General features: G+C 41.4%; 1 protein-coding gene across 4 annotated transcripts in view; it reads left to right on the top strand.

The window, feature by feature from the left end:
- The first annotated feature begins 2,790 nt into the window (after positions 1-2,790).
- Positions 2,791-16,246, top strand: part of ADAMTSL3 (ADAMTS like 3) — a 578,319-nt gene continuing 564,863 nt past the window's right edge. For 3 of the 4 annotated variants that reach the window (XM_027851956.1, XM_027851957.1, XM_027851960.1), the window contains exons 1-2: positions 3,299-3,496; positions 5,209-5,305. In XM_027851956.1, the coding sequence (XP_027707757.1) occupies positions 3,360-3,496; positions 5,209-5,305 (234 nt within the window). In that variant the 5' untranslated portion in view covers positions 3,299-3,359. Of the gene's footprint in view, positions 2,920-3,298; positions 3,497-5,208; positions 5,306-16,246 lie in introns of those variants that run through there. The other variant, XM_027851959.1, reaches the window with a different exon arrangement.

Consider the following 16,246-nt stretch of genomic DNA (forward strand, 5'->3'; position numbering starts at 1 on the left):
TTTTTTTCCCTGCTTGCCATCCAGAGAGGATTTGTGCACCAAATTGTGGTGATGATTCCTTACAACCCACTTACAAGTTTCTGATAATGCCTTCAGATTGTTCCATCCCCTACTCTAAGAAATATTGCTTGGGAGTGAAAAAAGCTTACTAAGTGTGAATTCAGGTTCCTGGAAGTAAGCAAGCTAACGGGTCATGTGCATTATGTCTCTCTTTGTAAATAAGGAATAAAAATGCTTTATTGGCCATCAGCTATTTCAAGTGCCAGAGCTGAGTGTTTTAAAATGGTAATGCATAAAAATGTTTTTATTGAATTAAAATTTGAAAACACTTTTCAAGTATTCCTTTGTGGTGCTTCCAACCCAAATATTGCAACATTGAGGGCATAAGAAACAAGTAGGAAGACAGACTAAACAGACTGGCTTCATTTTATGGGCCAAATTGAGTGACATGCAAAAGAGGAACGGGATAAAATTTATTTTAAACCTTGTTTTTGAATTGAAGGCCCATGTAAGACAGTGCGATGTTTATCCCAACAGGATCCCTTCTGTATATAGTATCCTATCACTTCTATTGCTGTGAATTATGTAACACAACAGTCAAACCCCAGTCAGCCAGAAACCCTTGGGGAAATGAGTCATTTGGGAAGGCTGAGTTTTCCAGATAGTTGAAGGCTTTTCTCTTTAAGTGCCAAACTATTATTTTTTTCCTCTTATTGGGCCTTAATAAAAAATCAGGATACTTATAGTTGGACCTTTATTTTTTTGTTTCTTTCTAGTCTCTACTTCACTACTCCCTCCTCTCCATTTGCTTATTAGTTTAACAATCAGATTGCTCTTGTGAGTTTGTAAGCTTTCTCTCTACAGGGATCATTTTCCCTCTGCAAACATGTTTTTAATCATGAATAAAGTCCTTTCAAACACCTTTAAGTTTGTTTTTTTAAGTTGGAGAGGAGGGAGGTGGGTGAAGAAACAGATTTTTCTTGGATTATACTTTTATTTTCAAAGAAATTGTTTCAATCTCACAAGTAGTTCACTTCTTTCCCTAGGAGTGTGCTACGTATAAATTTAATTGGTAATAATGATAGCTCACATTTATATCTCATTAATGTTTGCATTCTCATTTGATCCTCACAACAACCCTGTTAGGCAGATGCTACCATCCTCATCATACTGATGAGGAAACAGGATTAGGGAGGTTGTTACTTGTCCAAGTCACTTAGTGAGAGTGTGAGTCAGGATTTTGGGAACCCAGGTCCTTATGATTCCAAGGTCAACAGGCTGGAGCCACTGTGTAATGCCACTGGGCTCTTCTGAGAAAAGCTTCCTCCATCTTCTCCGTTGCCTAATGCAAGCCTGGCCAAAACACTCTCCACTTACCTACTTCTACTTCTAGCAAAGGAGCATAGTGTGGCTGGTTTAGAGATAACAGCAGTTCTACCAGTGGGAAGTACACTAGTGTACATCCTGACACAGCCACCATCCTGCCCTATTCTTTTATCCCTGGCTACACAAACTGTGTATTTGGCATTCCCTATACATACCTTGTGTTCTGCTCCCTCCTCGTCTTTTTGTTTGCTTTGTTTTGACTTTTGCTTATGCTATTTATTCCCTCTGCTTTTCTAGTAGTAGGTACAAGTCAGCTTGCAATTGGGTAAGCCCACAATAGGATGCCTAGAGGACAATGTGATTGAGTTAAGGCACTTGTGAAAGAAAACGGTACCTGGTAATAGTTAATAAATGCCTACTAGCTCACTGATAAATAGTTTAATAAATGCCTATTGGCTCACTGATACTCGGAAGTAAACAGAAAAACTTACAAATTAAAGAGAGTAACAGGCTGTGTTTGTGATTTCATGGGTATAGGGAACTCACTCCTATCAGTTTCTTTTCAACTAAGTATTTTTTTGAGAGTTGCTTCGGGCATGGAGAAGTTAAAAGACTTGCCTAGGGTCACAAAGCCAAGATTATCAGGGGCAGAATTTGTACCCAGGCCTTCCTGGCTCTAAAGCTAGCTCTCTATGCATCCAGCCACCCTGCCTTTTAGTAATCTAAACAGACAATTGCAAATGAAAAACCTTCACAACATCTAGCAAAGCACCCCAGACTCCGTTGAACCATCCTTACCTTGCTTATCCCGTCCACGTCGCAAGCCGATTCCTCAGCCAAACTCTAGGAGTCCAGCTCGTCCATATCGCAGCCCAGTTAGGAGCTTTTGTTCCACTAGAGGGTGCTCAGTTCCTAGCTCATGGGAAGGCTGTGTGCCCTCGCGGAAGTGTGAGCAATTTGGAAAAGTTTCCAACTCAGCATATTTTAGCAAGCCCTTCATCGGTTATGTTTAGTTTATACTTTCAGTGTACATGGCCCACGTACAATAGCAAGGAGTTTACTGTCCTTGTCGATTTCATGTACTAAGTGCGTGTGTCCCCTGGGGTTCCAATGAGAAGGACGAGTGAAGGTAAAGGTATTTTAACAGCCTGTGCCTATCACAGCCAAGGAGCTGGATAAAAAGTTAGCCACTAGGGTTTTCGCTGTTTTGGATATTATACCGTGGCATAAAGCTCTAAAGTTTTACAGGCACAAGACAGATGTTAAAGGTAAATTTCTATCTATTAAACCTCTTAAATTCTATCTATTAAATGTGCGGTACTTGAGTATGTTTTGATCTCTGGGTTTATTATTCCAGAGCCTACCTTGCTCTGAATGCAGCAAAGGCTCTGAGTTTGTTTTGCAACATATTCCTCCTCCCCACCCTTCCCTCCCTTGCTGGTTACGTTTTGTAACGCTGCAGCATTTCCACCATAACACGCCCGGGGCTGCAATCCCTGCCTTTGGCACGACACCTGGCAGGCGGCATTGGGCAAGAAGTGGCTTCCAGAAAACTCGGGCTAGAAGGATTCTGACCAAGTCTCCTAGCCTAAGGTACTTTATCCACTGAGCAATCACCTGCCCCCAGGGAAAGCAGGGCCTCTGGACCCTTTTTCCCTAGCTCTTGGCGTGTTTGCCCCTGCTAATGACTGTGCGTGATGGAAGGAGAGATGCCTCAGTTATGGGAAGTAGTCTAGGAGGCTAAGCTCCATCCTGGGGCAGTGGGCAACTGGGAGGTGGGGGGAGGTCTTCGGTGGGGGTGGGGCGCGTGGTCCAGTGCACTTGCTCCGGTGCTACAGGTGGCGGCGCGCGCGCTCTCCCGAGTCTGGCTCCCGCAAGTGCTCCGCGCCGGGGCAGTCCCAGGAGTGGGGATAGGAGGGGAGGGCGGGGGTTAGGGGGGTGGAATGGAGAGGTGGGGCAGTCTCGGCTCCAGCACCATTTAACATCTTGGCGGCTGCGACGCCGCGGGTTGGAGGCCGACGTGCAGTAAGGTCATGCTTCTCTGGGCTCCGAATGAGAAGGCATCATCCCCAGTGGCGGTGACAGGATCGCAACTGCTCTCTTCCGAGCCTCGAGCAGAATTGGAGCGGTCTTTGGGTGCAAGAGACAGAGTACAGGTCATCACTGCAAGGTGGGTACAGTGGAAGACGGGGAAAGTGGAGAGGGCAAGGGAGCCCGCCTGGGAGGGGGGCGAGGCTTTGGATTCTGATGGCACTAAATTAGAGGCCAGAGCTAGCTGAGCGGCGGGTTAGAAGGAGCCAAACAGCCACGGAAGTTCTCATCAATTGGCAGCATGTTAGGGGACCGATTTTGGCACTGAGGGGGACAGCAAGCCCCATTTATGACACGAGTCGAAGAGGGACGGACCCACCCGAACGATCCCGAGGGAGGGTATACAGAACTGTCACACTACGGGGTGCTGTGGTTCTCTTAAGAGTAAAGGGCGTGTGTGTGTGTATGTGTGTGCGTGTGTAGGGGTGCAGGCTCGAAAAAAACTGGGGCTCAGGGGGCATTGAGTATGAGTGTGTGTGTGGAGGGAGACATGGGTGACGAGCCACTTGCTAGGGCTGAAGGCAAGGGGAGAGCATGGAGCAAAGGGTAGCATCCGGGGGACTCTGCATCACTTCGGCGGGGCGCTAGCGCGGAGAAGTCGCGACAGGTCGGAAGACGCAGCACATTTGCGGATCGCATTAGGTCGGGTCCCGTTAATGCTTTCTCCAGATGAGTGCGAAGCCATCCATCCACCCACGGACCAAGCGGCTCTGCATCAGCGGGGGCGCTGCACTTTCCAGCTCCTCGATACAGAAGTTAGGAATGACCACGGGCCATTACAACACGCCACTTCTTCAACGTCATCCTTTGCCTATTTCCTGAAACTGAAAGGAAAATATGCAAAAAGACACCCACCCGTAAGCTGCCCACTCTCTTCTCCAACTCCCGGTTGTCTGAGATTCAGGGTCGCCACGACTAGGCACAACTCCAGGGCAGAGGAAAAAGTTGGGGCTGCTCTGGCGACCTCCCAGTTTCCGAGTACCTGTAGGCGCTCGGGTCTCGGGGGCGTCCTTAGGTTGGCACGGGCCGAAGTACAGGTGCAGGACCTCGAGACAGGGGAGCTAGGAGGGAGAGGTGGCTCTTCTTCCAGGACTTCCGGGTTTGCAAAGAATCCCGCGGCCGTGGCAACGGGCCGGACCCTGCGTCTGTTCGGACGTCGCGCCTGGGTAGCTCCAGGAGGATTGACTTCTCTGGACTCCTCGCTCTGCTTCTGGACGGGTTCCACGTGGAACCTACACCAGAGAGCCTTTGGGCGGGCACGCGCCAAGCCTTGGCTGGGGCGTCCCAAGATATCTGGCCTCTGGGTTGCGCTCCCGGCTTGTGCACGATTGGAGCCTTGGAGTCGGTCGGGCTCCCTCGCCAGTCTGAGGCTGGCCCCCGGAGCAAGGCGCCTCGCGGCCCCACCCTGCCGAATGGGAACGCGGGAGGTGGGGCGCTCGGGTGCGGCAGTTCTTCACACGTACACGCACGTGCGTACCGCAAAACTTTCAAATACGTATCTTCTCCTGTATTCATATGCACGCGCTTGATACATATTACCCATAATTGCTACGCCAAGGCTTTGCCCTTTGGCCAAGTCCACAACTTATTTTCCCTAATTGGAAGTACCTCATCCCGAAGACTGATCATGGCATGTTGTGCCCAGAGTCAGCTTCTCGGCCAGCACAAACTTTTCTCGTGTTGGGGTTGCTCCGAGTCCAATGTCGCGTCCGGCTGAGTCACCAAGCTTCCAGAGGGGTGAGGGACAATAGCGTAGGGGCATTCATTTGAAACCGTTGCTCTCTCTGACAGGACGAAATCAAGCCCTCTGAGATCAGGAGCCATGGTCCTGTCAAAGACCTGTTGTTTGGGCATCTGGATTGTCGTTCTCTTCTGCACACGCCTACAGGTAGGTGGCACGAGGCTGTGGTCAGGTAATTCTTTTAGTTACTTCTTTTAGTTCCATTATTAAACAATAATGTCTCCAAACCTTCTGCACTGTTACTTATTTTAAAGAAAAGAGGATCACCAACTGGTATTCTAGTCGTCAAAGACAGCAAACTTTTACGTCTGAAAAAGTTAGTGGACTTTAAACGACCTTATTATTTCTTTTCTCTTCTACTTAGGATAGACAATCCTCTGGAGATAGAGGAAACCTGTTATTCATCCATGCATTTGGGAAACAGTGAATTGTGTAAGGTACTATCATAGGTGCTGGGAAAACACCAAATCTAATAGAGGAGATAAACTTACATAACTAATTTGAAATAGAACCAACGAATTGGTGTTAGTATAAAGGAGTCAGAGAAATTTGACATTTATTAGTTGTTTTATCTTTAGCAAGTTCTTTTGTCTTTCTGGGCTTCACTTATAAAATGAGGGAGTTGTATTAGATTATTTTGGAAGCTCATTTCAGTCATAAATCTTCTAGTTCTGTGAATATCTGCAGTGAGAGATGTCCCCACCTACTAGAACCAGGGAAATATTCATGGAGGCCTTAGAGCTAGCTTTTGAAGGATGGTTGGGATTTGAAATGGCAGAGGTGTGGGGTAGGTTAAAGAGAAAGCATTCCAGGAATAGACATCTAAAGGTGAGAATGGGAAAATTCAGGATATTTGTGGAGTGGACAGATACTAAGTTGTATTGTTGAAATAGAAAACAACAGTATTCTGTGAGTAGATGTTGAGATGAAGGAGAGGGAATAGTCATAGTTATCATAACCAAAGGTAAAAATAGGGAAGGATGGTGTTATAATTGACAAAGATGGGTAAATCAAGAAGAAAATAAGGTATTGGCAGTGAGATGTTGAGTTCTGTTTTAAACATGTTGGGCAAACAGTGTCGGCAGGAGACAGCTGACAGATGGAAAATTGAGCCTAGAAAGAGGTCAGAGCTAGGGAGACAGATGTGCTAACTATCTTTAATCCATCCTCCTCATATTCGCCAAATTGATACTTTTCAGGTCTGGCCAGATTTTCATTGTTGTTGTTCAGTTGTTTTCTGTTGTGTCCAACTCTTTGTTGAGATACTGGAGTGGTTTGCTATTTCCTTCTCCAGGTCAGGCTAGGTTAGACCTTGGCAAAAGAAGCTTCAGTAGCTCCCCATTGCCTCAGGGATAGTACACAAGCTCCTCAAAACCCATTACAATCTGACTAAAGTCTATATTTCTAGGTTAATTACACATACCCCTTTTTTTGGGGGGTGGTGAGGCCATTGGGGTTAAGTGACTTGCCCAGAGTCACACAGCTAATGAGTGTTATATATCTGAGGTTGGATTTGAACTCAGGTCCTTCCCACTCCAGGGCTGGTACTCCATCCACTGCGCCACCTAGCTGTCCCACACATACCCTACTTACACTTTTTTTTTTTCAGTCAGACTGGCTGACTTGTGATTCTTTTCACATGACATTCTATCTCCTCCTTTGATGACTTTGCACAGGCTGTCTCAAAAGCCTGGAATCATCTCTCTCCTCACCCCTGCTTCTTATAGCTCCTGATTCCTCTTGAAGCTGAGCTCCAGTGTCACCTGCTTCAAGAAACCTTTTTTTTTTCTTTTTTTTTCTTTTAAGGCAATGGGATTAAGTGACTTGCCCAGGGTCACACAGCTAGTAAGTGTTACGTGTCTGAGGTCAAATTTGAACTCAGGTCCTCCTGAATCCAGGGCTGGTGCTCTATCCACTGCGCCACCTAGCTGCCCCTTCAAGAAACCTTTCTTAATTCCGACAGTTGTTAATGCCCTTCCATCACTGCGTATCTGATTTTTATATATTCTGTAGCACTTTGCAAACCTATATACATGCTAAATATTTTTATTATTATATAAGTTCCTCTAAGGCAGAGACTGTTTAGTCTCTGTATCCACAAGTGCTTAATAAATACTTTTGGAGTAGTCTATTCACCTGAACATGATAATCAAAATTTGGAAATTGATGCAATCACCCAGAAGGAGAATATATATGTGTATATATGTTTATATATATATGTATATATACATATATGTGTGTGTATGCATATATATATATATATATATGTATATGAAGGATTACGGGTCTTTAGGAAATTTCAATATCAGTTAAGGAGTGAATAAAAGAGGGTCCAGGGAACAAAAAGTTAGAAGGAAAGAGATAGTATTGCTGGATTCAAAGCAATCAGAACATCAGAAAGTAATCACTAGAGTCTGTTTACTGAAGAAATTGGACTGTGTAACAAAAAAAAAATTTGGTCTGCTTTTCAAGAGACTTGTATCCTAGTGTGAACTTTGCTGCAAATTACTTAAATCCTGAGGATTTTAGTTTCTTCAACTGTAAAATCAAAGATATGGATGATATACTATGTCTGAAGTCTCTTGCTTTCCTGTTGTGTTCTATTCTGTTATTTAGGGCAAACTGTGTAAGAAACTGCTGGGCCCTTGGGGAGAGTAAGGAAGATATGCTCTCCCTCAGGAAGCTTGCAGGTCTAGCAAGGGAGATAAAACACATAAATAAAAATACTATATTCATCATAGTTAAATTCTGTGGGAAGTATTGTGTAAAGGGGCAAGTGGAGGGGAGAAGTTGATTCACAGACAAAAATGGTTATGTCTTAACTTGACCTCAAGAACTTGGGTTGGTCTACCGGAAGTAAGTGTATATAGAGCATGGGCTGAGTTTCACCTGTGAGTGGGAAGATAAAACACATTGACAGATTAAAGAGGGAGAAAGCACTAACTGGAAAGGCAAGGGAATTAGGGAAGTCTTCTTGGAAGAGGTGGCCTTGAAGATAGGGATTCAGAAAAGAAGCAATGAGGATGTAGCCCAATTTAGGCATTATGCAAATGTAGACCCAGGAGATGGTATGAAGAGTATAGGGAATAAGTAGTAGTTCAGCTTGCCTAGACTATGTGGAGTCTGTGTGAAGGATTTCATAATCCCAAATGTGTAAGGTTGTTGTAAAATTGAGGTACTTCATCTCACAACTCCAATATGTAGTTTATTGGATTGTTTTTATTCTTTTTTTTTTTTAACAAACTACCACTTGTAAGTTTATAATTGTTTTCTACCAAAAAGTGTAATTTCACTAAATTTTATTTCCTTGGCTGAAAAAGAAACTTTATTTTTTAAAAAAATTACATATGCATGTGATCATCTTAAAGATATTCCTCTTAGTAGGGACATTTTATTTTTAACTCTTAGTATGGTTGCAATTTAATATTACCATAACTGCTTAAGTGTTTTTTTGTCCAGTTCTTATGAAGTTTATATTGCTATCCTGCTCAAAGTAACAGGAAATGTTACTGGAAAAGGAAATGATACTGATGTTTTCTACAGTAGGATTAGAGCTAGTATGGGGAGTGGAGAGGGATACTGAAAGTATGACCAACAGTGATGGGGAGAATTACAATAGTTTCAAAAGAAATAGGGAAATTTGAACAGGCAGGTTAATGAGATGATATGTCGGGAATGGTAAGTTGGATCCAAATTATGGAGGCCTTTAAATGCTAGACTGAGAAGTTTGTAGTTTATCTTAGAAACAATAGGGATCAGGATCCTATGATTTTATTGCTATAAGGAACTCCCAAGTGAGGAAGTTCTTATGAATGCAGGAGTTGCCTAGAGCACTAAGAGGTTAAGTGATTTACCTATTGTCATATAGCCAGTATGTGTCAGAGGCAGGTCTTTCTGACTCTGAGGCCAGCTCTTCTCTCCACTACATAACACTGCCTCTGGCAGGTTAGATAACATAGTTAGGTACCTGACTTTGAGGAGGAAGAGACAGTAGTGAGGGAGACTATTTAGGAGGCTATTATAATAGACCAAATGAGGGTTGATGAGTGTCTGAACTAAGGTTTTGCTGTGGGAGAGGAGAGAAGGGGACAGATGTAGAGATGTTTGGGAGATAGAATCAAAAAGGATTTGGCAACTAGATGAGTGGGGAGAGGTAAAGGAGAAGAAAGATTGAAGGATGGCTAAGGTTATGATTCTTGGTGGTGAGACATTCCCCAATTGATAAATCGTCAAATATGAACAGGCACTTTTGAGAAATCAAAACTCATGTGAAAAATGTTTCAACTCATTATTGATTAGAGAAATACAAATTAAAACAACCTTGAGATGTCAGATTGACTAAAATGATTGAAGGGCAAAGCTACAGATATTCGAGGGGATGTGAAAAATTGGGACACTAATTCACTGTTGATGGAACTGTGAACTGATCCAACCATTTTGGAGAGCAATCTGGAATTATGCCCAAAGAGTTATTAAACTGCCTATACCCTTTGACCCATCAATATCACTACAAAGTCTCTTTCCAAAAACGATTAGGGCAAAAGGAAAAGAGCCTGTGTGTCCTAAAATGTATGTAGCAACTGTCTTCGTAGTGGCAAAGAACTGGAAATGGTAGGGGTGCCCATCATTTGGGGAATGGCTGAACAAGTTGTAGCATATAATCACGATGGAATACTGTGCTATAAGAAATGATGAGCTTGATGATCTTAGAAAAACATGGATAGACTTGCATGAAATAATGAAGGGTGAAGTGAGCAGAACTAAGAGAACGTTGAATATAATAACAGCAGTATTTTTTAAAGAATAACTTTGAGTGACTAAGTCCTTTTGACTCTTATAAATACCAAATTAATTACAAAGGTCCTATGAAGGAAGATGCTATCTGCATTCAGAGAAAGAACTAATAAATAGAAATATGTATAGAATGATTTTATATAAGTATGTGTACATATATATGTATAGATATATACTTGTGTCCAATGCTTAGTCATTTCTAGAGAGAGGGGGAGGGAAGAAAAAAGGGAAAAAAAGAAAGTTACATGATAACTTTTATATATTTAAAAGGAATAGCAACTTGTACAGAAAAGATTTACAGTTTTATGGGCAAAAAAAAGGAGAAAGAGGGAATGTATATCACTGATGGGGACAGAAAATGGAAGTGCTGCCCACCCTGCTAGAAATCTCTGGTGCCTAGTAATAGATTTGCACCTTCATGTGCAATCATTTTTTTAATTGTACTGTGTTATGGAAATGCTTGTTTTATTCCATAAAGTAAAAATAAATTTTAAAAAAGAAAGAAAGAAATCTCTGATGCCTCAGAGAAGTTGATGTGAGGGCAGTCTACAGTCTTGGAGATCAACTTGGTAAAGCTTCAGGAACTACCAGTAGATTACAGTCCTGTTGATTGTGGAAACACTCAAGGTTTTTGCATGGTACTGTGACCTATTAGAAGCAGTGTTTTAAGAAGATTAGTCTGATCTCAAAATGGTGAAGTGGACAGCTCACTCGACTTGGAGGTAGAAAGATATGGGCTTGAATCTTGCCTCAGACAAGTGTGTAACTGTGGGCAAATCATTTAACCTCTTTGTACCTCAGTTTTCTCCTTGGTAAAATGAGAGGGTAGACTTAATGACTCCTTTAGGACCTTTCTCCCTCTACCTCCATAATTCTATGATTATAGGGCAGAGGACTTGGGAAAGTAAAGGGTCTAATTGATCTGTGCAGTTACCCAGGTAGGAGCTGATGATGGGCTGAGTTGGTCGAACTGGAAATTCAGAGGAAGAAGAGATATATGCAAAAAACTTTAGAATATTATATTAGTTACAGCATCAGTTTAAATGTCATTCTGATGCCTGCATGTGAGATTGGAGTAGACACATGCTCTAGGGAATACTGTTGTCACTTTTATGCATACTTCTTGTGAGAGCCGAGAGAAAACACAGAGTGTTTGGTTCTCATAGAATGGAATTTGGTGTTGGCGTTATGCCCTGCTCTCCATATATGATTCGATCTTGTTCTCTTTATGGGATGTTTCTATTTTTTAACACAGACAGGTTGAAGTAATCAGCTAGTCATTGTGATATGCCACATTTGGGGCCCTCAAAACTTGACCTTTAATTTTTTTTTTAATCTTCTGCCATGTAAAGCCTTATTGTCTTGACCTTAACTACATGGGAGGCCTGTGTGCTTCCTTTATTGATTTTTTTTGTAGTTTTAGATGAGTCATATTATCTGTAATGTGATTTGATTGCAATATTTTTGCATTCTTGGAACCATTGTATCTTCTGTTTATCTGGTTGGTGAGATAACCCGTAGATAGCATTTATCCCTAGCGTATTGTAAGTTGCCCAACTTTCTGCTGCACAGGATTCAATTCATTTCAGTAATTTTTTGAGAGCCTGTGTATTAGGCAATGTGATAGGTGTTAGAGATAATAAAGTCAAAAAATAGTCTTTACCCTCAAGGAATTTGCATCATACTGGGAAGAAACAGTGAGTATGCAGATAAGCAATACAAACCATATATGCATATAATACAAGGAGGGAGGGAAGGAGGAGGGGAGGCCTCCAGTAGGAAGTGATACTTGAACTGTTGTGTTTGGGGGAAACTAGGGATTTTACACAAGGGTTTTTCAGATATCTGGACCTTTTACTGAACTGCATTTGGAAATAGTATTGTAAGGCAGTGGCATGTCCCTAGGGAAGAAGAGATTCATTTTACTCAGAGAGAATAACACAGGAAGGAGGGACCCTGCAGTGTGGAATACATGAAGAAAAGCAAGCTGTTACTTAGAAAATTCATAAGTTTGGTTTTTTTTTTTGCAATTGGGAAAATTCTCTCCAACTATTTCTGTAAATTGGAGGTTTCTATAACCTGACAGCATTCGATTCTGATTCTTAGAAGATTTCATTATCAGATTTCAGTTTGAATTTGAGATCAGATGAATAAGATATTTGAAGGATGGGCTTTTGTGGCAGGGAGCACCTTGGGATTGTTGAAAGTGCTGTACCATTTCCTAAATGCCGTCTAATCTTCTCTCTCCTTCTTGTTCAACATGTGGCCCCATTTATTGTCCAGTAACACTAGCTGTCAACAATATGTAAGGTGGCTGGGTGGTAGAGTGGACAGAGTGCTTGACGTGGGGTCGGGAAGACTTGAGTTCAGATCCTGCCTCAGATGCTTATTAGCTGTGTGACCCTGTGCAAGTCACTTAACCTCTCTACCTCAATTTCCTCATCTGTAAAATGGGGATAATAGTACCTACCTCCTAGGGTTGTTGTGAGGGTAAGATGAAATAAAAATTATAAAGCCCTATATAAATACTGTTATTCTAATTTTTATTGTTATTTATGTATTGATTGATGAACTCTATAAGCGCTCATCCAGCTCTGTGTTATGAGCAATAAACATTCCTCTGTCATTTATTTTTTCTTCAGTGGCTTATTAAACTGAGCTCTTTTGAATGGCCATGGTTCTTAGTAGTATTCCAGATCTTGATATAATTAACACATCAGCCACAAACTGAAGCATGTGGAGAATATAATCATCTGTAGGGAATTTCTCTTCTATTTGGACTTAATGCAGGGTATTCTTTGGCTGGCATCCATCACCCTATTTTATGCTTCAATTGTTGAAGATAATCAGAGGATCCTTGGACAAATCTCATCTCTTTAGGACCAATATTTTCTCTGATGCCAGGGCAACAGAGAGAGGCCAGGTGGGCATAAGCAGGCAGCAGCGCAACGCCAGTAATGACAACTTTCACACATGAAGAGGTGTCCAGGATATCCTCTAGGAAGTGTACGATCAGAAAAAGAGGTGGACTGCTTAGGTAGTAAGGGATAACAGGCTTTCTGAGTGTTATGCTGATACCCACACAATGTTAGAAAGATCTAAAGGAAGACCCTTAGTATCTTGGTTAGACCCTCTAAAGGAGAGTTATGGGAGCAGGGAGCATATGGATGAGAAGGCATGTTAGGATTATCATCTGCACTATTGGTGGGGGAGGGAGTGAATACTCATATTAGCTGAGATCACTGAATCATCTCGCTGTTGAAATTGAAGGTCATGAATATTACTTTAACGATTCTTCCATTTTCTAAACCAGAGAGTGTCAGCTTCAGCTAGAAAGAAGCTGATGAGAAATTAGGCTTAAGACTAATAGTTTCAGCCTTTGCTCCCATTCACTTGATCTGGAGATGCCATAAGTGGATAGAAAGCTGCATTTGGAGTCAGGAAAACTAAAATTGAATTCCTGCCTCTGACTTGTACTAACTGACTATGACCAAATCATTTACTGTCTCTGCCTTTGACAGCTCCTATTGACTGTAAATTACAGAGGAGTTATCTCTCTGCATCAGCGGAGGAATTTCTCCACACTGATGAAATCCCAGTTTGGACTTAAAAACAGAACAAAACTGATCAATTGATGTAGCATTTTGTAAACTTTAGAACACTGTTATAGCTATGAGCTATTATTATTAGCATTGAATTCATGAGGCAATTACATATATCCAAATGAAGTAATTAATATAGCAACTGAAGATAATACCATTCCTGCTCAAACCAACTGCTCCTGATTTTCTTATCTGTTACAGGCACCATCATTTTCCTTATTACCTAAACTCAACATTTCAGGGTTATCTTATACTCTTCCTGTCTCCCTCCCTCATACAATCATTCAAACTCCAAATCCTGGCAATTTTACCTCCAACATACTCCTGGATTCCGTCCCCTTGTTTCTATTCCTTGTTACTACCATCATCTTGCACTTGAATTATTATTGCATTAACCTCCTAAGAGTTCTCCCCACTACTAGTCTCTGGTCTGCTCTATGTATTGCTGTCAGATTCATCTTCCCAAAGTTCTGCTCAGATCATGCTGCTTTCCTCTTTAACACCTTTATTCTCTCCATTGCCTATATAATTAAACCCAAACTACTTATTGAGTTTTTTTTCTTCTTTATCCTCTAGGATTCCTCTGCATTGCCATCCATATCTTCTACCAGTCTCCTACACCACTATATAATTCGGACAAATTGGATTGCTCACTGTTCCCCAGACATGTCCCATGATTGTCCTCCTTCTCCCCATCCTCAATCCCCTTACCCCATCTTCGTTCAAGCCAATTTCTGTGCCTGGAAGGACCTCCTCCTACCTCTGCTTGTCAAACTTCTGATGATTCTTTTCTATTACCAGTTTAAATTTTTTCTATTTTTATGAAGTTTTCCTTGATCATCCTAATCAGGAGGCAGGAGATACAGTGATGTATATATTCCAACACATTTGCCAAGGAATATAGTAGCCAAACTCCAAGATTACTAGGTCAAAGAGAAAGTACTGCAAGCAGCCAGAAAGAAAAAATTTAAATATCTTGGAACCAGTCAGGATTACACAGGACCTTGCAGCTTCTACATTAAAAGATCATAGGGTATGGAATACGATATTCCGTAAGGCAAAGGAGCTTGGATTACAACCAAGGATCAACTACCCAGCGAAAATAAGCATGATCTTTCAGGGGAGGAGATGGATATTGAACAAAATAAGGGACTTCCAAACCAATACATTCATGCACTTCAGTTTGGTTAGCTACTCCCTAATTGATGAGAATCTACTTTGATATCAGTTCTTAGCTACCATAAAAGTACTGCTATAACAAATATTGTGATGTGGGCTTTTCTTTCTGTTTCTGACTTCCTTAGGGCATTTCTACCAGTGGCATTTCTGGGTGAAATGAATCAATTTTTTTAAGGCAATTGGGGTTAAGTGACTTGCCCAGGGTCACACAGCTAGTAAGTGTCAAGTGTTTGGTCTGAGGCCAGATTTGAACTCAGGTCCTCCTGACTTCAGAGCCAGTGCTCTATCCACTGGTTCACCTAGCTGCCCCCAAATGAATCACTTTTAAAAAGCATAGTTCCAAGTTGCTTTTCAGAATGGTTGTGCCAATTTACAACTCTACCAATAGTATGTTAATATACCTGTTTTTCCATAGCCCCTCCAATACTGACTCTTCCCCTCCTTTGTCATCTTTGCCTATTTTCTGGGTACAAGGTAATAACCCAGAGTTGTTTTGTTTTGCGTTTCTTTTATTATATAATGATTTGGGACAGTGTTTTATATGGTTGACCCAGGATGCAATGGGAGACACTGGCCCTTTTAAGCTAAGGTCTTTTCAGGTTCTCACTTTGAGTGAGGTAATACCCATTCAGTGAATCTCAAGTTGTCCTGATGAATATCTGGCCACTGGACCCAGATGGTTCTGGAGGAAAAAGTGAAGTTGGTGACCTTGCACAACACCCCCTCACTCAAATCAAAGTCAGTTGCAAGTCATGTCATCATCTCATGTCATGGTCCTCTTCAAGAATGAAGGAGAAATACAACAATCATATGGTTGGTAATAGCTTGAAATTCTTTTGACAATTGTTAGTTCATAACCTCTAACCAGTTTTTCCGTTAGAAAATGGCTCTTTGGTTATATATTTTTTGTTAGTTCCTTGTATACCTTGGATCTCAGACCCTTATTAGAGATATTTGTTACAGTTTTTTTTTTTCCCCATAAAATACCTTTTGTTATTATTGTGGTAGTACTGAGTGTGCTGATGCAAAAGCTTTTCAATTTCATGTAATTGAAATTTTCTATTTTTGCTTTTCTTATTATCTATATATTTTGATGGGTTAGGAATAGGCTCCACTATCCATAGCTGTGAAAGTAAGTGATTTGATTTTCTTCTGTTTTTTTTTTTAATTTTTTAAATTGGTGTGACCCCTGATATTCACATTGTACATTTATTTTGAACTTATATACTGTATAAGATAGGATATTGGTCTAAAAAACCCATTTCTGCCAAAAATACTGCCTAGTTTTCCCAGCAGCATTCTTCTCAAATACAAAGTTCTTTCCAAAATAATTTGTCTTCTAAGATTTATTGAGTACTGAGTTATTGAATTGATACATTTCTGATTCTTTCTTATCTGGTTTGTTCCACTGACCTACTTTTCTATTTTTAAAAATAAGATCTAAATAGTTTTGATAATTTTTGCTTTTTAGGACACTATGAGGTCTGGTACAACTTACTCTTTTCTAAAAATG

The sequence above is a fragment of the Vombatus ursinus genome, unplaced genomic scaffold (assembly GCF_900497805.2).
Source record: "Vombatus ursinus unplaced genomic scaffold, bare-nosed wombat genome assembly UNPS02009205.1, whole genome shotgun sequence".
In the NCBI taxonomy this organism is placed as follows: domain Eukaryota; kingdom Metazoa; phylum Chordata; class Mammalia; order Diprotodontia; family Vombatidae; genus Vombatus; species Vombatus ursinus.